Source organism: Castanea sativa, chromosome 11 (assembly GCF_040712315.1).
Source record: "Castanea sativa cultivar Marrone di Chiusa Pesio chromosome 11, ASM4071231v1".
NCBI lineage: Eukaryota > Viridiplantae > Streptophyta > Magnoliopsida > Fagales > Fagaceae > Castanea > Castanea sativa.
This window is the reverse complement of record NC_134023.1, coordinates 38,214,999-38,242,228: the sequence shown is the minus strand read 5'-3', so window position 1 is coordinate 38,242,228 and position 27,230 is coordinate 38,214,999. Positions and strand designations below refer to the sequence as shown.

Below are 27,230 nucleotides of genomic sequence, written 5' to 3'. Positions count from 1 at the left end.
CGAGTTAAAAAGTCCAATTCTCCAATTTTTCAGCTTTGGATAGAGAATTTTGCCACTATTTCGCGAGTAAAGCTTACTAGCAAGACACCAGCGAAATTTCGCTAGTATCTTGCTAGTATGTAACCAGCGAAAATTCCTAGATCAGCTTTTTAAAGAGCATTTCGTGGGTCATTTGTTTTAAACGTCTCCCATCCTCTCCCAAACCCCTATTTTAATGCTTTAACATCAAAACCCAACTAAATTCAAGTGTTTTTCATTCTATTAAAATCTCTAAGATAATCTTTAACTCTTTTCACTGATTTTGATCCTTGGATTATGTTTTTGGGGGTTTTATGTTCATAGTTGAGATTTTTCTCAAATGGGAGTTGGAAAACTTAATTTTTGTCAATCTTTTTGATTGGGTTTTGTTTTAAATGTTGAAATGCTTTGGATGTTGGCCTTTTGTAACAAAAATAACATGCATTTAGGCAAGATTGTCATATGTTAATGCATTGTTTAACATACATGTGTAGTGTGTGCACTCCAAGTGTTTGATAAAATGCCCAAATGACATTTTCTTTTTGTTTTGGACTCCGACGAGTACCAAACTTTGGGGATCACCATAATTATTCTTGTTTATCATGTTTTGATAATTGGTGATGTGTTTTATACACTTTTTCCCGTGAGTGTTTTTTCATGCATTGCTCATGCATCTCACACACTAGATGCACCTTTGCTGCACACACTCTAACGCTTGACATATTTTGCATTTACTCATGCTAGTTAAGTCTTTTTAGACCTTTTAGCTCATATAACATGTTCTTGTGCCTATGTCATGCCTTGGTCTATATTTTTGTTCCATCATCCTTAGCATGCCATGTTTAAGTTATGTTTTGTAGCATTTTTTAAAAGATGTTTTGTCTTTCGTTTGAGCTTCATTTTCTCATTCATCTTGCACCCCTCATGCATCATACCCTTGTTCATATCTTCTTTTCTTTCCCTCCTTCCTCTTGCTTCACTTGTCTATTCGTGACAAAAAGGGAGAGAGTATACTAAAGAGTATACTGATGTGTTTTGTCATTTCTATATGACTCATGTGCACATTCTTAGGGGGAGAAATTCTACCTCGTGCACATTCGTAGGGGGAGAAAGCCATAGGGGAGATGCATATACCAAGGGGGAGAAGACAATCTTTTTGAGAAAACCTTGTTTTGTTTGCTTTACATTATGCATGTTTTCTCGTTGCTTTAAGGTGCTTGGAGTTACTTTTAATATCTATGCTTTGTTGCTCTCATTGGATCGTGTTTTTGTGTTGGAACACTCTTGTGCCCTTGTTGGATCTTGTATCCTTAATGCAAATACTTCGGTATTTTGCATTGGTTGAGTTTTTTGGACATGCAATTGATTTTTGCTTTGCACTTAATTGCATTGTGTGTTCGGATGATCATTTGCTTTACTATATGATCATTGTAGTCATCTCTATATGACTGTTTTGGTGTATGATCAAGTTGCTCTTTTGTTTCACATCATGTTTACTTGATCGCAATTTACTTATTACATTATACTTGTCATTTTATCACCTGAGGGTCTAATATGTTTTGTGCAAGTGTTTCAGGTTACAAGTATCTATGTTTCAAGTGCTTCACAGCTTCTAGATTTAGGTGTGAGTGAGTTTTGTCATTGTTCCCAAACTCACATTTAAGTCTAGAGTCTATTATAGGGTGTTTTGTCATGGAATAGCCAAAGGGGCAGATTGTAAAGTTGTGATTTACAACTATGTTTTATGTTGGCTTTATTCCATGGCAAAAAGTGTTGTATTTTCTTTAATTTGTTTTCTTGTATTTTTGTGGGATTTATTTGTAATAAGTTTAGTATTAAGTTGGTGAAGAATCAAGCTTGAAATGAAAAATCAGTGCATTTTCGCGATTGGCTCGCCAGTAGCTCGAGAGATGAGTATCCCGCGAAAAGGGCACGTGAAAAGCACATGCTGGAAGCTGAAGAGTCGTGCCAGCTTAGAGGATTTCGTGACTGTCTCGCGAGTAAGGCCTTCTCGCGAGACACCCACGAAACTCTCTACCTGGAGGATTTTTAAGTGTAACTTTCTTACCCTTCACCCATACTATGTATACCCTCATTACTCACAAATGTGTAAGGAAACCATTCAGAGAGAAAAACCCTAGATAGGTTTTTAACAACACACACACCCATCTTTTAGAGAGAGAGAGAGCTACTAATCCTTAGTGAGAAATCATCCTAGCCTCTTCTCATTCCCTCTCTTATTGTCATACATTGAGAGGAGATCTGTACCCAAACACAACCAACACCCTTTTAAGAGTGTAAAGAGTGTTTTGGAGCTTGGAAAGCTTTGGGGATTTCCTAAAAGAAACTGGTGAGACTTGGCGGATGCAATCGGGCGTATTGCGGGATCCAAAAAGCTAAAGAAGACATGACTCCGTGAAGTCCGTTGGTAGCAGGAGCTTGGAGGGTTCAAGTACATTGGGTAGACTAGATTTGGAGGGTCTTTTGTTATTCATGTACTCCAACTTTATTCTCTAGTGGATCAATTTAACACTTGGAGGGCGGCGGAGAGGTTTTTCGTCGAGTTCTTCGGTTTCCTCTTTGATAACACATCGGAGTGTTATCTTGTGTTTGCATCTCTCTTCCCTTACTCTTGTGCTTTACTTTTATTTTTTGTTGTTCATGTTTATGCACTAGAGTGGTATCAGTTGTTTGCGCTTCATTTACTCTTGTTTCCACACTTAGATAAGTTAGAGTAAAAGCAATCTAGCCGTAAATTTATTAATTTGGGGTCTAAATAGCTCTTGTGTTTTTTAACACAAGTCCGAGCTTTCAAAGATGATGTTTGAAATAAGTTAAAATGAGGTACTATTTTCGAATAGGCGTTGAAGGGCGCCTAACACCTTCCTCACACGTAACCAAACTTCCGAGTCCATGATATTTAATTCGAGATTTTTTGGTTTGCCTTGATTAATGAGCCCTTAAAAATTGGTTTAGTTGATTGGGTAACCTAAAACTAATTAGACACATAGGTGACTAATCACACCTAATACATAAAAAATGGTTGGTGGGGACTCCTATAATAAAAATAAGAAAAAGGGACTCACATACACACACCCCCACTCTAGAGACACAAGCATATAAGAGTTACGTTGCCAAGGACCCACTGTGCGACCAACCAAAAGAAATTTTGGGGCTTCCACACCGACCAGCCATCGGAAAACTCCACTAGTATGAATAGTGTTGTACATGGATGACTATAAACCCTCAAAGTCTATATCTCCATGTGTACTTGAGCCATCCAAACTCTTGCTAGCAACCAACTTCGCCGAGTCTTTTCTTCATCTAGCTTATTGGAGTCACCATCGTTGAGCCGCCAATGAAAAACAACAAAGGATCTGATTTGGCTTCACTAAGTTTCTAGCCCTTCAACAAACTCACAACACTCAAGGTTTAGTGATGGAGGTAAAGGTTACAAATTTCTCTCAAGGATATGCCATTTGTGAGAGAAAAGGAGAAGAGAGGATAAAGAGATTTGTTTCTCTAGACTAAGGCACTCTCTCTCATACAAAAGGGTTGGGATAAACAAATACGCTCAATGCAGCAAACCCACAACCACACCCACTGCTATCCACCACTAGTCACCTCCACCGAAAATAAATAAATAAATAAATAAAAAACCCACAACTCATTAGACACTAAACCCATTCAACCTCCACCACATCCACAACAATTACTGCCACTGTCACCACCACCCAAAACCACAACTCCTAACCACTAAAATCACAACCAAATCACAAACCCACAACCACATCACCACCATCATTCAGGAAAAGAAATACAAAAAAGAAAATCAATCAAACCCAAAAAGCCCCACCGAAGCACATATCAAACCACCATAAATCTGATCGAACCACCGAAGCATAGATTGGACCACCATAAATCCGATTGGAATCCAACCCAATTGCCACTAGCAAACCCAAGAGAGGAGAGAGGGACAAGATAGAGTGAGAAAGTTGATTTCAGTCGAGAGGGAGAAGAGGAGAGGCTGGGCATGAAGGCGTAGGTGATAGAAAATTAGAAACAGAGGAGAAGCAAAAAGAGAGAAAATAGAGGAGAGAGCAGTAGCACGCGTGAACCAGTTAAACAACACTAATTGTGTTTAACTTCTAGCTACAGTCAGCTGCCAATATTTTTGATGTTGTGGGTATTTTGTGTATTGGGTGCTAAAAAGGTTTTTTTAGTTATTTTAGCATCACTACTATGAATGCTTTTACAACCCAAATCTTGAGAAAAGGAACTTTGTATAGTGACATACCTGATCCAATAATTTCTTTACCATTGCTTCGGCTTCTGTTTCCCATAAGTTTTTGAATGTTCAAACGAATATCATTGATGGGACCACCCGATTGAATATGAATACCTGGAAAAAAAAAAAAATACACACATGCACAATTATATAATTCAAGCTTCACTAACTATTGCAATTTGGCTTTATCTAGGAGTAATTTTTATTACATACAAACTATTTTACACAGTTTTATACACCCCCAAAATTAACTAGAATCATGACTTGAGTTTGTGTACAACAAATTTAACCCTTATCTTAGATTACTAGCAATGTTCAAAAGGCAACACGTATAGAATCAAGAAAACTACGGATTGGATTAATGGGAAATGATTTCTTCAAACAATTGATTGACACACTTTAAATATTGGAAATTTAGAAATAAAAGTAATACCATAAAAAATAATAAAATCTTTAAGTAAGGGACTTACGTTGTAGTTGTGGTACTGGTAGGAATGTCTCATTAACATTTGCGGGGTGTTACCCATTTTATGTTTAATTTTTATTATTTAATAGTTTGGAGGGAAGTTTAAATCCTAATTGTCTTTTTTGGAAATATAAGAAGGTACAAGTCAAAACTATAAGACTTTTGGCCCAAACGTTACCCATTTTAACATATACTATTGGAATTGTTTTTGGTACAAAACTAATTCAATAAATTTATAGATAAGACAAAAATCTTTTAAAATCAATTAAAATTAATACAGTCCAATGACGTTGCCCATTTATGTACATGGGCAAATATAGACAAACTATTTTTTGTCTCAAATTTTTTACAAATAATCTAAATTTTATCTACTTTTTTTTTTTTGAAATAAAGAATTTTTTAGTGACTGTTTTATAATGACAACTTATCTAGCTTTTTGTTAAAAGATCTTTCCTGAAAGTTTTGTACCTAAAAGCTAAAGCCTAAAAAACAAAAGTTGTTGTTGAAAGATTTTTATGAAAGTACTGTAACTAAAAGCTAAAAAATTTATTTAAAAAAAAAAGCTAATTGATTTTTTGCTGAAAGTATTATAGCAAAAGAGTAATGTGGAACACAAGACCCACAATAAGCAAAAGAAGACTTGGTATTTTTAACAAAAATTATAAAAAATACCCATTGATAGTTGATTCTAGTCAACTTTTTGACTAAAACTTTGCAGTAAAATACATATAACATGGAATCCTAAACTTGAACCAAAATAAGCTTGGGTTTTTTTTAGACTTGCATGGGCCTGCAAACAATAAATAAGTTTCAGCAAAGGCCAATAAAAAGCTGGTGCTAAAAGCAGCCTTAGCCTTTTACAACACATTTAATATAAAAGTTTCCAAAAATTATTATTATTTTTATAAATACTATGAAAATAAGTTACTAGGAATAAGCAAATCAAACTGACATATTAATATAACTTTCTAAGTCGTTGTTGTTATTATTATTATTATTATTATTATTATTATTATTATATACTTTCACTTTGTGGAGACACTATAAGCACATTAAAATTATAGAAACTCTATAATCAAAAGCTTTAAGAGGTTTAGAAATGCTTTTCTTATTAAAATTCTATTATAAAAAAAATTCTATATATCTAAGAAATCATTATTTATTTTAATTTATTTTGATTATTTTTAATATTTTTTTTGTATTAATAATAAAAATTGGGCATTGTGCTTGTGCTATGCAACTTGACTTAAGAATTATCCTTTGTAGGACGTGCTTTCTCAATATACTGCACTATAAAATTAAAATTATTAAGATATATTTTTATAAATTAAATTCCACTTAAATTTGAAGAAATTAAAAAAAAAAAAAACTACTCCAATTAAAATTTAATTATCAAAATCTATCAAGAATTTTAAAGAAGTGTCACCATTTATTATAAATTATAACCTACAATAATTCTTGGTTTTGATAAAAGCTAAACTTACACAATATATTATTTAAATAATTTGGAAAAATTATATTTTAAACCTTATAATTCTATTATCTATTTAATTTTTTAATTTCAAATATTTTATTTAAATATTCTCTATAGCTTTCATATAAGTTAACCAATACTTTGCATAAGCATACGTATGCTATAATAATGAAAATGATGTCATTTCACTTGTATTCCTTTAACTGCAATGATTTTCTAAAAATTCTAACAAATTTAAAATATAGCTGATCATATGCCAAGAGTCTTTTAGTTCAAATGGTCATTCCAAAAATATTAAATTAGGATTATCTATTTCAAAAATAGATCCACGCAATTACTGACTATAGAAATAGTCTCTTATAGAAATGATTTCTTACAAAAATACTCTTAATTTTTCTAATTCTTGCATTTTTTTTCCATAAGCATGTCAAAATTCATATTTTGATATACTTATTTTTTCATTTCCAATGCCATCAAAGAGATCAAGTTATCAACATAAAATCTTACACTTTTTAATTTCAAATAATGTTTAAGAGTGTTAATCTTAACTTAATATTTTAGAATTATTATTTTGTATTTAGGCTTATGAATCACATGGATATTCTAGAATATATTCATATTTTAATTGAGAAAAATTATTTTCATTACATCAAAATGGTAGTATAGTACCACTACATGTAGTATATATTAATAATGTCGGGTGTTACAACCTATAAATATGTTTTGTTTAACAGTCAAGATTTTTGTAATTCAATTGACATCCATTTATATTTTCCTTTTTTTTTAAATTAAAAATTTGATAGTTACAATGAGAGAAAGGAGGTTTGAATATCTAGGCACATAGGTGCAAATTAGTTAAGCTACAAAGCACTTGGCAGCATCTCTTTATGTTTCTAATAGAGGCATCTAAAATTTAAATCTCACATTTCTTATTATAACTATCACAATATGAAAAGAAAAAAAAAAAGATGACAGAATTTGTAAATTTAGATATGAAACTGTTATTGCATGAAAAATTAAATCCATTTGCCAAATGGGCCTCTTGTAATGCTTAGAGCCTTGCACCATCTCTTATATTCTCTTTTGAGCTATAATGGATCTACAAACGAAGGATATGGGTTTGGGCCTCAAGGGCCCCCTTTTTCATAGATATTTTTTAAGGGATATTGTCACATAATTCACATTTATATAATTAAATTCATCCATTATTTGCATAATACTAAAACAAGTCAACGAAAAACAAGAGTGAAAAAAGTAAAAGGGATGGTACTAACCGGAATAGATCCATCGTTTCCAAAATACAAGCCGATTTCCACTTAGGAAATAGTCAGGCATCGAAGCCAGTGCACGTAAAGGGGAGTCACCATATATGTTGGGACTAACAACCAAACGTGGACAAAGCTGTACTAAATCCAAAGCAATATCTATGGACAGAGAAATTAATCAATCATACAGAATTATATTGCAAAAATTTCCGGTAGGATATAATACTCAATGGATAGTTAAGACGAAGAGTTAATTCTTACCCAAAGCTTCGCTATATATTGCCTCGCAAACAACTGTAGCCCCCATGGTGCCATTTTCTGGCTTTAGAATTTCTAGCGGAGTGAGCAAATAGAGATCACGAGCCAATTTTAAATGCCCGTTGAAAAGAGCCAGAGCAACTGGAATCTTTTCATTGTTATTTGGAATACTGACCAAGTTCTCATTTTTTCCAAGCATGCATTCTGCTATACGGTGGTTTCCATTATAAGCTGCCCGAGCTAGAGCTGTGTAACCCATAATATCTTTTATTCCCAAATCTTCTTCAGACATTTGCAATACCAACTCCTCCACTATATGCACTTGTCCAGCTTCTGTAGCAACATGAAGTGCGGTCTTCTCCCTAGCTGTGATTTTTGCACTTATTGCATTAGGATGGCGATTAAGGAATTCCTTGGCAGCATTCCAATCACCAATTTGCAAAGATTTGTATAAGTCTATATAAATCTCAATGCCATCATCAATGTTTCCCTCTTTGTCACTTTCTCCTGCCAAACTTTATTTGATTATTTATTTATTTTTTCAGAGAATTTTTTTTTTTCACAGAATGAAATGAAACGAAACCATTCTGACATCTACATGTCAACTATCAGTTGACACTTTTTGTTGACTCTGAATTTCAATATAAATTAAATACCTAGACATTGGATTTAGTACAGACAAGAGCCATACCATGTCAAAGCAAGGCTGAGTTTGGATACAGTGGCCAGCGTCCAGCGTCCACGATTCTGGGGTTTTTTTTTTTTTTTTTTTTTTTTTTTTTTCTGCTGATGCACGGGTCAAGGGGACAGCGGCTACTGTTCATGCTACTGTACATGAACAGTAACCGCATTTGCTGACTTTTCAGCACATCTGTGGATCCCTTGTACTGTTCATGGGACCCACAAATTTCACTTTACAGAATTTTTTTTATTAAAAATGGGTCCCACGGTACTATTCACACATTTAAAAATTATTTTGGTACAGTGTTTTCAGTTTTCAGTTTGGTGAAACTTGAGGGGAAAAATCTATTAAAGATTAAATATGATTCTTATTAACATAATGATTATGAAGATGAGTTAGTGTTTAAGAATCAAATCTACATAAATGTGAAAGGTAGAATAAATGTATATATATAGACATAAAAAAAGAAGAAGTAGAGTCAACTTTGATGTTAGTATACAAAGGAGTAGAGAAAGAATAGAATGATACATGTCATTTTTGACATTGGCACTTGTAACCAAATATGTGGGAGTAAAATGCTTTTTTTAGATTTTGATGAACCAATAACTGAAAATGTTACTTTCAAAGTTTCAATAACTCAAAATGAAGTTCCTTTGAAACAAAAAGTAAAGGTTCATATTTGCTTAGAAAATATAGATCGCCAATTTATTTATGATGTCTATTATATATTTATATGCTCAGTTTGAAAACTATTATTTAAGACTAGGCCAAATGTCAAGAATGAACTGATTGGACAATTTGCATAGAGTAATTGTTGTAGCAAGCTCAGCGCAGCAGCAAGTAATACAACAGCAGTATCAACTCAATAACGGCATGTAGTTAATGTGCAATTAGTGGCATATGGTTAATCGTAATCCGCACATGCTTATTTCAGTTAGGTCACATGCGTATTTGAATTAGGACATGTGCTAGTATGAGCTATAATAGTAGTTAGATAGCTGTTAGGAGAAAGATAAAGTTAGTTACGATAGTTAGTACTCTAGAAGTTGTTTCTAACCAAACCTTGAGTATAAGAGGCTAGTTCTTGTAATCTAGGAAGTCAAGCAATAAATAACTTCAGTGAATTCTCTTCCAAGTCTCTAAATTCTCTCATTCTCCCTCTTAATCTCTGGGGGTTCGGTTCCCTCTAAAGAACCACTACAATTTCCATTACCTAAACAGCAAACCACCAAGACCTTAAGGAAGGTCTTAACAACCAACTTTTGAAAAAAGACTGATATTCTCTTGAAGGATTGTTGTTGGTTAGGGACCACGGAAACAATGTGATAATCAAGGTGCCGATGACATTTAAATTTTTCTGGACTTACAATTTATGGTGAAAAATAAGATGGTGAGAGATGTATCATTGTTAAGCAATCAAGAAATAGCTTTTAGAGAGAAACTAAGCCACTGTAGCTTATTCATAGCAATGTGTGTGGACCGAAACCATCATTGTTTGGTACAAATAACTATTTTCTTCTCTTCATTGATGATTTATTTTTTCTAAAATAGAATTATGAGGATTTTAAAATTATTTAAAAAGTTTAAACTGTTGTAGATAGGTATAGTAGTGATGAAATTAAGACCTTGTGATTTGATAGAAGGGCAAATTCAGATAAAATGCATTTAAAGAATTTTATGAAACAAATAGTATTGGTCATCTTTAAAAGTCCTTAGATCGGCAAATCAAAATGGCGTAGCTGAAAGAATGATTTGATAAATTCTTAAAATGATTGAGAGGTATGATCCAAGATTAGAACGGACAAAAGATACAGTTTCGACTTATGTGTTTAGGAGCATAACATGGTGTTAGGGTCATTATTTGTATGTGTTGAAAAATCCATTCCAACTTGCACTTCATATGTATTTTGAGTCTAAGTTTTCAATGTCCAAAAGTGTATTGTATATCCATGTTGAAGAATGAAGAAAACTGTTCAAGAAATTGCTTGAGAATGCTGAATTTTGCATCTCTACTGTACTTAGAAGAGACAGGCATACTAAGAAGTTGTTATGACTTTGTGTGCCTAAGGTTTTGTACTGAGCTACTACCATTTTTATTGGAGCATGTTACACTAAAGAACTTTGCACAAATCAACTGCATCAATCAAGGATTGTCGTAAGATTCAACCACACATTGGTAGATTCGTGTACATTGAAGAAGTTAGCTAAAAAGAATAGTCCAACTAGGTTAGATATGGGCTTGGATAGGTCAGTAGGTTCTACTATAGGTAGGTAGGTACTTTAGGATTAGGTTATATTTCTTGTACTCGTAAACTCAATATTTGTTAGTGGATTATTCAAGGAGTGGTGACCTAAACATCACTCATTGAAGTTATTCTTGCGAAGGTTTTCCTATTGTAACCATATTGCCTATGTCAAATTTATTTTCTACTACACTTAACTTTAGACTAGCAATGTAGTTGTGCCTTAATTGGACATTGCATGTAATTGGTCCAATTAATCAACATGAAATAGGAACACCTAAGAAGAATGGAAATATCTAGTTTTTTTTCTTTACCTAGAGAAGAACATGTTAAGTTTGGAAGAACTATCCTATCCACGTCCATCTCCAACATCTCTTATTCATAAAAATATTTTCATTATCATTACTAGAAAGAAGTTATAGTGAAATACTACGGGAAATGGGAAGTATACAAGATCTCAATGATTCAACTAGAGAATATCAATAATCAAATGTGTGTTTTTCCTGTTTGAGGACCTATAGAATATAAAAGAAATGTTATCAACAAAGAGATCAAGGCAATAGAAAAGAATGATAAATGGAAGTAACAGCTTTGCTGTATGGAAGAAAGGTCATTGATGTACAGTGGTGTATAAGATGAAGAAGAGTGAAAAAAAAAAAAAAAAAAAAAAAAAAAAAAAAAAAAAAAAAAAAAAAAAAAAAGGAGGTAGAGAATGGTACGCCCACCATTGGGTAGTAATTGGGATGAGATATTTGCCTTAGTTTCTTGTTTGGAAATTATACCACTAATAATTACTAGAATAGCATAAAATAAATATACAGATATCAAATATATGATAAATATACTTTTTGAATGCTTATCTAGCAAAAGAAGGGTGTTATATATATTTAGACCCCTGTAAACTTAGATTGTTTAACTTAATTAATTAACCAAATTGTTACTTAGGTTTATTATGCAGATCTAAGTTAAACAATAACAATCATTTCACATAAAACAGAAAAGTGAATAAGACAAATGATATGATGACAACCAATGAAACTGTCCAGTTTAAAGGTAAAAAAACCTAAGGGAGATTTAACCTAAACAATCTACAAGGCAACCATTCACTAATAGAATGGAAGTGTTTACAATAGATTTAACCATAAATCTAATGCTACATCTTGTAGTACTTACTCACAACCACACGCATCTCCAAAGCCAGACTGTTCTATTTTGAATTTGATGAACACAAACACTCCAGTTTGTGACTTTGAGATCCTACTCAAAAGTTTAGATCATCAACAGTAGTTGATCTTATTTCCAGCAACTTCAGATCTACCGATTCTAATGATGTGTAGAAGGAATTATGATAGTAACTTTGAACGAATAAAGCACAGTATCTTTTAGATCTCAAAAAAGCACCTCCAGAGTCATAACAAAACGTGCCTTAGGGTTTCTTTTAAATACTTAGTGAAATATATTTGAAACCTTAGTCACTTGATGAGCTTAATGAGCGGTTGGGCCTTAATTAAATTCTGCAGATTCGTGTTTCAATCGGTCGAACTTGGCATGTTTGGAATTCCTTAAACTTACAGATTCCTTTTCTTGTGTTCTAATTTGTAACACTTTGAGTATTATCTAATATACCCTATAGACATAGTAATCTTTATCTAGACAAGTTCGTGTTCACTGTTTTCCAATTGTTCTAAACTTTTAAAACCTAACAAAGTATTTTTCTACTTTGTTGTTGCCATGGGCTATACTCTCAAAAGGAATTAAGAGTTCACATATATTTAAATGAGAAACAAGAGAAACATTCTAAAGGAACACTAACAACAAAAATAGTACGAAAGCTTTAACAAATAATAGAAATATCCTCAAAATTTCAAGAAGTTATAGAGGACAGCTTAGGCTAAGAACTTTGATATAGGGTAGGAAGGTTGAAGAACAACCTCAGTAGTGGAAATTAGAGCTGTTTTACACACCTTCATGACTCTCTCTTTTTAAGTCAACAAATCATCTTTGTCAATGCTAGTTTGAGTAAATGGCAGAAGTTTTTTTTTTTTTTTTAGTTTTTTAGAAACGGACTCCATTAATACCAAAAAAGGAGATGACTTTCTCACTCTCTAGGCTAAGGCATTGCCTTGTCGGAAAGTGTGTGAGAAAGAGGTGCCTTGCCGGAAAGTGTGTGAGAAAGTTTGAGTAGATGGAGGACATTTTTTAAATACAAATAAAAGTGCACTTTCAGTTGTGTTTTAAGCAAACACTCCAAACTCCTGAATAATAAATTTCCATGTAACATACTTTGTAAGTCACATGAGTTGAGATATCTTGATTTTTTTTTTTTTTTTAATGTAAAGGGTTTAATTTGACAAGCAACGAACCAAATATGTTCAAATAATTCAATAATAAAAAATAAAAAATAAAAAGCAATGATTTGTGTATGCAATTGCAGACATGGAAAAACGGTCATGTCGGGTTCGGGTCGGGTCAAACAGGTCATTTTAAGCGGGTTAAAAACAAGTTCGGGTCAATCGGGTTGCAGGCCAGGCGGACCCGTATTTTTCACATGAATTTTTTTTCAAAAGAAAATAACATGTATTTGCCATTTAAAAAGTCATGCAACAAATTACTTGATGTAAAATGCATTACTTTGAATTCACCACTTATATCAAAAATGAATTACACTTATTAATACTTATTCAATAATTTTAAAATTATACAAATCCTAACATTGCTATCTAAAACAAAATAACACAAAGATAAGTAAAAAAAATACACAAGTTTTATTTCTATACAATATCAACATTCCAAAATATTAAAAAAAAAAATTACAAATGACTTATTGGATAATTCATTTGACAAAGAATAAAAACATATAAGAAATTTACAATCTTGAAAATTAATTTTATAATCTATTGTCAATTGTGGCTGGCACTCTATTTCAATTTAAAATATATATTAAAGTTTGATCATTTATTTATTTATACATGGTCTCTTTTATGAATATCATATTATTGTTAAGCAACACACACTCTAAGAAATATCATAATTTATTTTGAAAAGCCATTTATTTTGGACATAAATTGTTAAAAAAATAAGTCTAAGCATTTATAATTTATGTTAATTTGATCTTTGACTTCACTATTTTCACACTTGTGAATATTTTTCATACATGCCTACAATTTTAAATCTATGTTTTTAATTGTACTGTAACCAGATTATCTTGGCATGTACTTTGCCATTTGATATCTAAAAATCTTTACTTATTACAGAATGCTCAATCATTCATCTTTCAATTAATTTTCATATAATTATGTAAATGTCTCAGTTGTTTCCTTAAAGCTCACAACAAACAATTAAACCAATATTGCATTTATTTATTTTTTAACAAAAAAAAAGTTTTAAAAAATGGTTCGGGTTGGGTTGACCCGCAAAAAACACGTTCGGGTCACGGGTCAACCCGTTTTGCTTCGGGTAAAAAAAATCAGGTTTGGGTCAGGTATTTTTCGAGTCGAGTCGAGTAAGAAAATTCTGTCCCATTTGCCATGTCTATGCAATTAGGCTTATAGCCTATCATAAGAGCATCTCCAATAGCTTAAGTAAAAGCAAAATAATCTCTATAATAGAGGATGAGACCTAAAAAATGGTGTCCAATGGATTTTCTAAATCATGATTTTTTTTTGCTCATAAACAGTAGCTTATCAAATCTGATCGGCTACTGTACATTAACAAAAGAATAAAACTAAATAAAAAATTAGCAAAGAAAGAAGTGGGGATGGGGCTATGGAAATGTGTTAAAAAATAAATAAATAATGAATGAAGAAATAATATTTAAATGAGATAGAGAAATGATAGAGAATCTGTTTGAAAATGTATTTGAAAAAGTAAGTAACTAAAAGGTAAATATCACTGTTCACTGTCCAAACTGTTCAAAAATATAAAAAAACTGCTAGAAATGCTCTGACAATGAAGATAAAGTAAACCCAAAATTGTTAAATAGTTTGGTTAAAAGCTTGAGTTATCTAACACGTACAATGAAGGACACTTTCTTTAGCATTGGCCTCGAAAGTCACAACATGAAACTGAATGCGCTTATTAGGACATATTTGAAGATTGCTAATAGAACTTTTTACACGTAATGTTAGACTGCCTTATTCAATTTTTAAAAAATTTAAACTTTTGAGATATAGCGATAAGGAAAGGGCTAAAGATATGGAATTATGGATAATAGAAAGAGCATTGTTGGGTTTGTCTATTAAACGGGAGATAAAACTCTCACTATAATATTGACTATTAAATCTCCCAATATTTAATACACTTTCTAGAAATTTTAAGAAATTTTAGGGGAGAAAAAATGCCCCTATACTTAAAAAATAAATGCTTTCATTCTTTCTTTCAAGATAATCTCGTGTTTATTAAATTATAGCACAAGTCAGCTAGGAGTAAAGGTGGGCAGTTAAACTTAGCCACCCACTGGTTTTCTATTCAATGCATGTTGTCTAGCTAGATAATGTGATACATTTTTTGCCTCTCTACGTAGAGCACTGAAGCTACACCTCCTAAATTGCATAAGCTCACACAACTAATTTGTCTTCAAATTTTCCATATATAAGCTCATCCACTGTACGGTTTGCAATAAGTTAAATTTAAACTTGAAAACCAAATAGGGTTTTTCTTTTAATATATATGAAAAATTAATAAGGTTATTTCACTACAACAAAATGTATTTTTAGTGACGAAAATTAGTGAGGAAATATTTTTCGTCGCTAAAAATACAGCTTTAGTGACGAAATATGAATTTCGTCACTAATAATGAAAAAAATTATAACATTTAGTGACGAAAAATAAATTTCGTCGCTATTGTGATATGAAAAATGGGCACACGGAGTAAACTTTGGCACGAGCAAAATTAATCTATAGTGACGAAATATTTCGTCGCTAAAAGTTGAAATTTTTAGTGACGAAATATTTCGTCACTATAGGTATTGTTGTGGATGGTATTAGTGACGAAAATCATTTCGTCACTAAAAGGAAGAATTAGTGACGGAAAATAGTCGTCACTAAAAATAATAATAGTTTTGGACTTCCATGTTTTTAGTGACGAAATCACAATTCGTCACTAAAAGTATGCTATAGCGACGAAATATGATTTTCGTCTCTAAAAATCTTCACTAAATCTGGGTTTTTTAGCGACGACATTGACCTTCGTCGCTAAAAACATAAAAGCCTACTACCTTTTACGACGAAAAGGAAGCAATAGCGACGGACCAATTCGTCACTAAAGACCACTATAAATAGCCATGACCTGTTATATTTTCTTCCTATTTTCTAAACATAAACATAAAAGCCTTCACCTTTGTTCCCAGCCAAAAGAACCCAGCCCACCCCAATCCCAAAATCCAGCCTTCACCTTCACCTTCGTTCCGATAACCGTCGCTGATAAGAAGCCAGTCCGTCGCCGATAACCGTCGCCGATAGGAACCCAAACCGTCGCTGATTACCATTCGCCACGGTTCCGAACCCAAACCCAAACCCAATCGCCGATAAAAACCCAGTCCATCGCCGATAATCGTCGCCGATAAGGACCCAAACCGTCGCCAATAACCATTTGCGACGGTTCTGAACCCAAACCCAAACTCATTCCGACGCCGGTGAGAAGAAACCCAACCGACGCCGATTCTCATTCCGTCGTCGATAAGCCCGATACACATTCCGTCACCGATACACAAACCCACCATCGCCGATGCACGAACCCACCATCGCTGATACGCGAACCCACCGTCGCCAATGCACGAACCCACCGTCGCCAATAAGCCCGATTCTCATTCCGTCGCCGATACACAAACCCCATCGTCGCCGATACACAAACCCACCGTCGCGAAAAGCTCGAACCCACCGTCGCTGTTCACCATTCCGTCGCCAAAAGCTCGAACCCACCATCACTGTTCACCATTCCGTCGCCAAAAGCTCGAACCCACCGTCGTCGTTCACCAGTCCGTCGCCAAAAGCTCGAACCCACCGTCGCTGTTCACCATTCCGTTGCCGATTCACCATTTCGTCACCGGTTTCCCCATTCCGTCGCCGATTCTCACATAATCATGTAAGATCTTCTGCTCACCTTTTTTGGATACTTGTTCATTTTTCTCCATCTCATTTATATTGCTCTTTTAACTCTTTGGATTCTTTCTTGTTTTTTTTTTAATCTTTGTAGATATGGTTCTGAAGTCAAAGGATTCAAGTTTGAGGATCAATATTGTTTTATCAATTTGTTGGTCTAAGTTTTATTTGTGTTTTGGATTATTTCTGTAATGGTCGAAATTTTGTTAATACTTCATACTAATAGGCTGTGATTTTTCTTCAAGGGTTAATCTGCTGTGTTTTTAGTTATGGGTCTATTTTGTTAATGGTCATTATATAATTGATAGTATGTCAAATCTATTTTTTTGTTTTTTTTTTTCCCTGAGGGTCAGTTTGTTTTGGCAGAAAAATTTTCACTTTGTATGTTTTAGAGGCAAAAAAAGATAAGAATCTAAACCTTCATCCATCTAGGTGGAGATTTAGGGGCCAAAAAAAGAGCTTTAAGAGCTCTAAAGCTATTTTCAGAACATAAATAGTGTCTGCAAACCCACAAAAAAGATCTTAAGTGGTGCTTTTCATGATATATAAATCAAGCGCTATTCATTGTAATTTGCCAAACACTCAGAACACTAAAGAGTGTATTTTCAGTTAATGCTTTATAATTTAAAACTGACATTCTATGTTTTATTAGAATTAATGTTTATGTATATATTACATTGCTTGCAAGACTTAGTTTATTGCTTCATGTATTTGTACTGTGTTGCCAATTTGTGAAAGTGTTTTAAATTCATATTGAAAGTGTTTTTAGTTTCTTGCAAATGTGAATGGACATTGTTGATTGGATGTGATGAATATTAATTTCATTGATTTCAATACTTGTAAATACTCTATACTTGTGATGTTTGTGATTGGTTTTGTGGTGGGTTGTTGAGTTGAAGCAAGCGGGTGGCTTGCATGATGTTATAATTAAGGTGATTTAAATTCATATTGAGAGTGTTTTTTGTTTCTGGCAAATGTGAATGGACCTTGTTGATTAAATGTGATGAATAATACTTCAATTGATTTCAATACTTGTAAACACTCCATACTTGTGATGTTTGTGATTGCTTTTGTGGTGGGTTGCAAGCAGGTAGCTTGCATGATGTTATAATTAAGGTGGTTTAAATTCATATTGAAAGTGTTTTTAGTTTCTTGCAAATGTGAATGGACATTGTTGATTAGATGTGATGAATAATACTTCAATTGATTTCAATACTTGTAAACACTCCATACTTATGATGTTTGTGATTGGTTTTGTGGTGGGTTGTTGTGTTAGAGCAAGCGAATGGCTTGTATGGTGTTATAAGGTGGTTTAAATTCATATTGGGAGTGTTTTTTCAATTCTTGCAAATGTGAATGAGTATTTTAAATTAGATGTGATGAATATTACTTTATTAGATTTCAATACTTGTAAACTCTATACTTGTGATGATGGAAATTGAATTTGTGGTGGGTTTTTGTGTTGGAGCAAGCGGGTGGCTTGCATGGTGTGATAAGGTGGTTTAAATTCACATTGGGAGTGTTTTTAGTTTCTTGCAAATGTGAATGGAATTTGTTGATTAGATGTGATGAATAATACTTTAATTGATTTCAATACTTGTAAACACTCTATACTTGTGATATTTGTGATTGGTTTTGTGGTGAATTGTTGTGTTGGAGCAAGCAGGTGGCTTACATGGTGTTATAAGGTGGTTTAAATTCATATTGGGAGTGTTTTTAGTTTCTTGCAAATGTGAATGGAATTTGTTAATTAGATATGATGAATAGTACTTTAATTTATTTCAATACTTGTAAACACTATACTTGTGACGTTTGTGATTGGTTTTGTGGTGGGCTGTTGTGGTGGGCTGTTGTGTTGGAGCAAGCGGGTTGGTTCATCTTCAAGTTAAAACACTTATTGGTTAGTAATTTATATTACATTTAAAAATCTATATTTGCTTTCTACAACTTATACATTAGGAGTTGTGATTTTAATTCATTGGTGTGACTACTCTTAATGCATTGTTAAAAATGTTTCTTATAACATAGTTAATGTTTTTACTTTACGATTTTAATGTAGTATTGTTTTTATATTTGTGCAGATTTCTTATTGGTGGCTTTTAGGAGATTTACTTTTGACATTACTTGAAGACATATGAGGACATCTTTCATTAGTTCTAATTATATTATGCTACATTTTTTGTATTGTTATAAAACATCTTGAGTTATTATATGTGTTGCAAACAATTATTGTATGGAAGGAGTTTGAATTGGATGCTTCTTTTATTTTTTACTCGTGGAATGTATAGATCTTTTTTTATAAATGTGTTGTTCAAATTTGAGGTTTTAATAATGTAATGACAAAGTTACATGTGTTGATATCAAAACTATGAAAAAAATAAAACAGAAAATAAGTTTTAGTGACGAATTTTTTTGTTACAAATATTGCAACAAAAAATTGTTTTAGTGACAAAATATTTCGTCGCTAAATGTAGCAAAATTTTGTAAGAAATGGTTTTAGTGACGAAAATCTTCATTACTATATGTGCCTGGATTTTCATAAAAATAGTTTTAATGACGAATTTTTTCGTCGCTATATGTACCCGAAAATAGTTTTAGTGACGAAATTGTTCGTCACTAAATATGATTTAATAAACTGAACTGTTTTTAGTGACGAAATATTTTCGTCACTGAATAGTGTTTTTAGTGAGGAAAACATTTAGCGATGAAATATTTTCGTCGCTAAAAGTTTTTTTTTTTTAAACAAACTGGACTTTTAGTGACGAAAATTTTCATCGCTAGGACTTTTAGCGACGGGGTTTCAGCGACGAAATGAGTTTCGTCACTAAAAGTCCAATTTCGTCGCTAAAGGTTCTTAGTGACGAAAAACTGGACTTTTAGTGACGAATTTTTTCCTCACTAAAAATACATTTTGTTGTAGTGTTTTAATGTTTCAATTAGTTGAATTTTTACATCAAAAAATTTAATTTATGTAAATCACATAAATTACATCATTTAAAATTGATCAATTTCATGTTTCACACATTAAATATTACAAATTATAAAGTATATTTAATATCACATTATTTAAAATTTTAAATAATGAAACAGTTTCTATAACAATAAATATGTGAGAATCTAATTATTTCTAATGAAATGGAGAGGACTTCCAAAGTTTTAACCATTAACTGCGCCCAAAGTGTAATGTAATTTGTAAGATTTGTACTAAACAAAACCAACAAATGAACAAAACAATGAGAGAAGATGGTGGCAATGGGAACTATTTGGACCTTAATTTCGTTGGGGCACGTCACTATCTATTCCAATTCTTTGGGTGAGAGACTCTCCCTAAAACGTGACCTAAGGCTAGCTCTAACGCAATCAAAGCCTATTTCATTTTTTTCCCCTAGTTTTGACAAATGCTTTCAAGCCTTTTTTTTTTTTTTTCTGAAGTTTGTAATCGTCTTAGTTATCTTTCAGCCTATTTTACACACACAAAATAAAAGAGACTGAGAGAGAGATACCTGGCTTAGTACTTGAGTCAAGCTTGTCTTCTTCTAAAGGAACTGAAGCCATACGGTCCGAAGTAATCTCCCTAATATCAGATGAAATCTGGATAGTGCCTGACTTAGTATTTGAGTCAAGATTGTATTCTTCTAAAGGAACTGAAGCCATGCTGTCCGAAGTAAAACCGGTTTTTAAAATCACGTGAGAGAGAGAGATACTTGACTTTTAACGAATTGAATGATCTAAATTACCTGCTACTTGGGTCAGGACAATTAGGTTTGTACTTTTCTGCCAACGTTTCCCAAGCAATTCTGGCCGAAGTAATCTCCATAATATCAGAAAATATGTCTGGCCCTAATGAACTTTGGATCACACGTAAAGCCATGGCATTCATCTTTCTCCAAGCCTTAAAAGCAGCTTCATTTTCTGGTGTGGGAGGTTCGTTCGTTGCTTCAACAATGTCCCAAAGATCTTCAGCCATCAAATGTGTCTTCACCCGAACACTCCATTCCAAATAATTGTCTTCGTCATAAAGAAATTCATGAACAGGCTTTGTTTCCATGTTTGATCTGTCAATATAACCAAATTGTGTCTGAAAGAAAATAAATGAAGATTTGGCTATATCGTATATGCTACGAATTCCTTGAGAACTATGTGTGTTTCTGTAACAATAACCAGGGACGAACCAGGATTTCAATTGAGGGGGCCGAAGTGTGAAAAAAAGAAATCAATGCAACTTAGCATGGTGTTAACAAATTATCATGGCATTAATATCAACTTTTTAAAATTTTGTTTGATAATAATTTTGAAGTCAGTATCGACAATTTTTGAAATTGAGATGTCAAAATGTTTAGAGATTGGGATACATGGCTATTAGTGGTCGGTAGTGCTGCATCGATCACTAGCATTGAATTTTAAATAATTTTAATTTTTTCTTTTGAAAAATTCACATATTAAAATATTTTATTTTCAACACGTTACATATTGTATTTGATTTCCTCTTAATTTACAAACCAAATAAAAATTTTATATTGATTATTATCTCATATGTCCAATAATATTGTAGTATGGTCACACAAAAAAAAAATTTGTAGCAAAAAGACTATTTATTGTAATTATGTAAAGATTCTAAAGAATAATGCAAGAATGCGGGCAATGTGCAAAAATGAGGAGTTAAACTTACTTACCCCATGGTCCAATTCTGTAATTAATTATTTGTGTGATATTATGCAATTAGAAAAATGCTAAAAGTTATCACCAATTTTACTATAAAAAATTTACAAATTATGTCAACGGTGTCACTTTAATAATATAATAAATCATTATAATAAATTATTAGTGTATTCATTATTATTTATGACGAGTGATCATTAATTTATAACATTTTTTTAATAAAAATTTATAATATTTTTAGAGAGGTGTTACGTCCACAATATTTTTACAACAAATCATAGGTGGTTAGTTGTTATTGGTTCAAATTTGAACCTAACATTAATATTACTTTTTTGCCCCAACAATAACAACCAATAACATCCTGCCACTTAGAATTTGTTGTAAAAATGTTGTGGACATATCATTTCTCATATTTTTAACATTACTCATGCAAGTAATTATTCAACCATACAATAAATTTATTTATTCTCATAATGCACTGAATTTTTATGTCATTTGAAATTAATTATTCTATTAAATAAAAAGACAAAAATTACCTATGACCTAATCACGCAACTTTATTAATTAAAAAATTATTTCGACCAGAGTCACAGACCCACACCCATTGCAATTTGCTGGCACTATCAACCAATCAATAAAAATGCTCCAAAACTTTACTACCAGTTCCACTAGTAAATAAAGCCTCAAACTAGTAACTTTACTAAGAACTAAGAAAGGCACAAAGACACTCAAGACAAAAGTCACAACCCACACAGAGACGATAAAAGTTGAGCTAGAAAAGAGATGAGATTAGAGAGTGCAAAAGAAAGAGAGAGAAACCATAAAAGTAGATCAAATCTGAGAGAGAGAGAGAGATAGGAGAGAAGAAATACCAGTGATGAGGCGGCAACACGGCGAAGACGATCGGCCTGCTGACGGCGGTGGCGTGGCCTCCTCTCTTGTAATCAAAATTAAAGAAAAAAGAAAAGGGTGGCGAGAAACAGACCAGAATTATTTATTTTAAAAAAAAAAACTGTGTGGACAAAATCACAAATTCAATGACCAACAAACAATGCCTTGCAGTATGAACAAAAAATCAAAAGGAAAAAAAAATGAGTTACTAACTGACTTATCCCAAGATCCAAACACGCACTTGTATAGATACGAGAAAGGAACAGGTGACAAGAGGAACTCTTGAAAATTAAGAGAAAATTGGTGTGAAAACCTAAAAAGAAAGGAGAAGGAGAGATTAATGAAGAGTCACTGAGAGAGAAACACTGGTTGGGAAAAAATAAAAAGGAGAAAGAGAGAGGTTGAGAGGCAACCAACAAAGAAAGAAAGTAGAGAGAGAGATTGGGGTGGGGCATGTAAGATGAAAAAAAAAAAAAGGTGGGAAAAAAGAGAGGGTTGAAAATTTGAAATTTCCTGGCGTTCAAAACGCATACGCCCGTAAAATTAATGCAAAATAAATAAAAAGGAAGTAGAAAGAGAGATTGGGGTGGGCTGGGGTGGGGTATATAAGACGGAAAACAAAGTGGGAAAAAAGAGCGGTTGAAAATTTGGGACCTGTTTAGTACATGTATTTAAAAATTGAAAATTGCTATTTAAAAACATTTATGAAAATATGTGTGAGTGAAAAAGTATGTAAAAATGCATGAAATGTTGTTTAAAAACTGAAAATAGTTATTTGTAAACAACCACCAAACACCCCCTTGAAATTTCCTAACATTCAAAACGCGTACGTCCTTAAAATTAATAAAAATAAATAAAATTATGATACACATGGCGTTTCCACCTTCCATTTAAAATATATATATATATATACACACACACACATTATCTTTCTTAAAATTTTGGAGCATTCTTATCAAAACTTTCAAAAAATTTTGGAGTGTTTGGTACATGCACTTAAAAACGTGTTTTATTTGAAAACATGTGTGGAAATACATGTGAATAAAAAAGTATGTAAAAATACATGTAGTGTTGTTTAAAAACTAAAAATTGTTAGTTGAAATGGTGTACTAAACACCCCTTTAGCATTTAATATCTCAAAAAACCATTTTATCAATTTTAACAACTCATTTTACAATAACCTCAATATCAAAGGTTCTATTTTGAGTCTTTTGAGTCAGGCTTCGGTCTACTGTCCAGTTATACTGGACTCGTTGAAATGATGACATGTGTCCATTTTTAGACATATGTCACCATCTAACCAAGTCCAATGCACTGAATGCACTAAACCTAAATCAAGTCCTTCTATTTTTACCTTCATCTCATTAAAATAATATAAACAACTTAATAAAATAAAATAAAACTTCCAAAAACAGTTCATAGCAAAACCACTTTCACCACCACCATGGTGGCCACAACTTACCCAAGAAAAAAAAAATCATCAACAACCCACCACAAAACCCATGAAAATAGACCAACACCACCAACCACCATCACAATCACAAGCCACCTCCACACAAAAAAAAAAAAAAAAAAAAAAAAAAGAAAAGAAAAAACATAAAAAACCCGTCGCCATTGCCTACCATGACCTAGAGAGAGAGCAAACCCACCATTACCACCACCATAACTCACCGAACCCATGACCTAAAATCCACCACCACCACCACCATAGCACAGCAAACCACGACCCAAAACCATTGTCCACCATCGCACTTTTTTTTTTTTTTTTGAGAGAGCTTGAGCAAGAGGAGAAGAAGAAAGAGCAAAAAGAGATAAGAAAAAGACAAACGGAAAAAAAATGGAGAAGAAGCCATCAAATAAAGAAGTTTTTAGAAGAAAGAAAAATAAATATTATTTAAGAGGAGAAGAGAGAGAACGGAATAAATCTTTTTTTTTTTTTTAGATTGTTGCTACAGTAAGCTGTCAAAGATGAGAACTCACTGTAGCTTGTGTGCTAAATGTTTTAGCTTTAGTGCCCGTTTGTATCAGCTTTCCCAACCCAAAAAGCACTTTTTAAAACCATAAATATAATATGTGCGTTTGGTGATGTCTAAAAAGCAACTTTTTAGAAAAAGTTGAGTTTTGAAAATGTAAAGAGAATGCATGTTTTGCCAATGAAGCTATTCAAAGCATTTTGGAAAAGCCCGTGCGCATTGATAAATTCTACCGTTGGACTCTGTGTGCAGTTACCAAATTGCCCTTCACATTTTATTGAAAATCTAACTTTATCCTTTGATAAATCAAAAGATAACACTCACGCCAATCTCCTTCATCTCTCTGCTCTACCCTCTCTAAAGGTCACTCACACCATCCTCTCATCTCTCTGCTCTGCCTTCTCCGTGCAACTACAAGCCTCTTCGTGGTAATAGTCTCTCTTGCCCAATAATGAAATCAAAACCAAAAAAAAAAAAAAAACCGATCTAACCCATTTCTACTAATGTCGTTGGCAATGGAGAGGAGATCAAGCAACGGTGGGGAGGAAGACAAGCGACGGTGAAGGCAGAGCAAATCAGCAGAAGACAAAGGCAAAAAATGCAAAGGACGGAGGCGAAAGATAGAGATGACAAATCAACAAACCCATCTTTCTATCTTCATTTGATGAGAATCAAATGGTGTGGTTGTGTGTGACCTTTAAGTTTGTGTGTTTTGATGGGATAGAGGAGAAGAAACTTACAGACGAAGTGGCAAGAGAAAATGAAAAAAAAAAAAAAAAAAAAAAAAAAGGAAGAAAGAGAGCTCTGTAAAGTGTGGAATATTCTGGAGTGTGGAGGAAGTGGTAGGAAAAAAAAAAAAAAAGAGGTACGTGTGTGGAGGAGAAAAAAAGAAGGAAGAATGGAAGAAGAAAAAAAAGTAAAGGAATAAGGGAAAAATAAAATAAAGAATGAAGAATTAAAACTGAGAAATGCTATCACGATATTTTCACAATAAATCCTAAGTGATAGGTTATTATTAGTTAATATTAGTGAAAAAAAAATTAATTTTTTTAGAAACTTTGAGAGTTCTTTTTAGAATAATTTTTTAGAAAGCATTTTCACAATTTTATATATACATTGTCCTTTTTGGTAATTTACCACTCAAACAACTACTTTTATAAGTACCAGCCAAATATTTAGCTTTTTCAAAAAACATTTTTTACCAACTTTTACCAAACACTCAACTTTTTCAAAAAAAACTTTTTCATATCGCACTTTTTAAAAACTCTAATTTTTCAAAAAACCAAATTTTAAAAAGCCAAACCAAACTTACCCTTAGCATCATTGATTTAGATGCATTTTATTGTTTGTGTTGCTAAACAATAGCATTTTAGCCTTTTGAAAGCTTTGATACGAATGCTACTAGTGAATGAAATTCAACACTCTTCCTTTTTATTTATATTAGTAATGAAATATTTAATTTTAAAAAAAATTCTCTTTACTAATAAATTTAGAATAAAAATGTAAAATTTGTCCAATACCAAAAGAATTAAAAGTTGAAACATCAAATCTTTCCACAATAATAATTTAAAATATTCTTTTTAACTTTGGAAACCTGCTCTCTAACAAAGAGCATATTAATACACAATATTTTTAATATTAATTTAACAAAATTTTGCATCACGCATTGAGTTTTAAATAACTTAAGTATTTTCTTTTGAAAAATTCACATGTTAAAATATTTTATTTTCAACAGATTCTAGTTGATTTTCTCTTAATTTACAAATCAAATAAAAATTTTATTGATTTTCTCATTAAATGTCTAATAATACCAGTGATGAGGCAGCGACACGGGGAAGACGATCGGCCTGCTGGCAGCGGTGGCGTGGCCTCCTCTCTTGGAAACAACATAAAAGAAAAAAGAAAAGGTTGGTGAGAAACAAACCAAAACTGTTTATAAAAAAAAAAAACTGTGTGGACAAAATCACAAATTCAATGACCAACAAACAATTTCTTACAATATGAACGAAAAATCAAAAGAAAAAAATGACGAGTTGCTAACGTACTTACCCCAAGATCCAAACACGCACTTGTATAGATAATAGAAAGGAACTGGTGACAAGAGGAACTCTTGAAGATTGAGAGAGAATTGGTGTGAAAACCAAAAAAGAAAGGAGAACGAGAGATTAATAAAAAGTCACTGAGAGAGAACCAAGGAGAGATTAATAAAGAATCACTGAGACTTTGAGAGAAAAGAACTAGTGGGAAAAAAAATAAAGGGAGAGAGAGAAGTTGCGAGGGAACCAACGAAGAAAGGTTTAGAAAAGAGGGTTAGGTTCTTAGGTTTGCGTGATGAGAAAAAATAGTGGGAAAAGACAGCGGGGTTGGAAATTTCTTAACTGTTCAAATTTTAAAACGCGTACGGCCGTAAAAATAAAATCAAAAAAATGACTGACACACATGGCTGTTCCACTTTTCTTTTCTTTTTTATTCACACAAATTCTGGAAAATTTAACTCCACGACAAACTTTAAAGATGCTTGAGCTAAAGCTGTGAGACCAACTCTACAACTCCATGCACATGTCCGTAATCTGAGGAGCCGTCTTGCCCTTCAATTGTGATTTTAGCACTTACTGCATGGAGAAGGCCAAGCAACTCCCTAGCTTCATTTCAATCACCAACGCCATCATTAATGTCACTTTCTCCTGCCAAGCTTTATTTTATATGTTTATTTTTTCAGAGAATAAAATGAAATGAAACCATTCTAACATCCACATGTCAACTATCAGTTGACATTTCTGTTGATTTTGATGGGAAAATGAGCGGGGTTGGAAGTTTCCTAGTGTTTTACGGCCGAAAAATTAATAAATAAATAAATAAATAAGAGAAATATTGACACACATGGCATTTTTATGTTCTATTTTTTAAAAAAAAT

General features: G+C 32.7%; 2 protein-coding genes across 4 annotated transcripts in view; both read right to left on the bottom strand.

The window, feature by feature from the left end:
- The window catches only part of LOC142615635 (uncharacterized), a 39,091-nt gene extending 30,818 nt beyond the window's left edge, over positions 1–8,273 (bottom strand). Inside the window, exons 1-3 of the mRNA XM_075788376.1 lie at positions 7,773–8,273; positions 7,521–7,670; positions 4,316–4,420 (exon numbers count right to left, since the gene is read on the bottom strand). Coding sequence (XP_075644491.1) covers positions 4,316–4,420; positions 7,521–7,670; positions 7,773–8,061 — 544 coding nt within the window. The 5' untranslated portion in view covers positions 8,062–8,273. The remainder of the gene's footprint in view (positions 1–4,315; positions 4,421–7,520; positions 7,671–7,772) is intronic.
- Positions 8,274–20,204: 11,931 nt separating this feature from the next.
- Positions 20,205–26,622, bottom strand: LOC142615634 (uncharacterized). Of its 3 annotated transcripts, XM_075788372.1 has the most exons (5): positions 26,366–26,622; positions 26,128–26,192; positions 22,325–22,389; positions 20,531–20,848; positions 20,205–20,448 (listed from the first exon to the last, which is right to left on the bottom strand). In XM_075788372.1, exons 4-5 carry the CDS (start codon positions 20,839–20,841, stop codon positions 20,259–20,261), a joined length of 501 nt encoding a protein of 166 aa, XP_075644487.1. In that variant the 5' UTR covers positions 20,842–20,848; positions 22,325–22,389; positions 26,128–26,192; positions 26,366–26,622; the 3' UTR covers positions 20,205–20,258. The 3 variants fall into 3 exon arrangements, with proteins under 3 accessions (XP_075644487.1, XP_075644488.1, XP_075644489.1); XM_075788373.1 differs by lacking the exon at positions 22,325–22,389; XM_075788374.1 differs by lacking the exons at positions 26,128–26,192; positions 26,366–26,622 and adding an exon at positions 22,561–22,684.
- Positions 26,623–27,230: the final 608 nt, after the last annotated feature.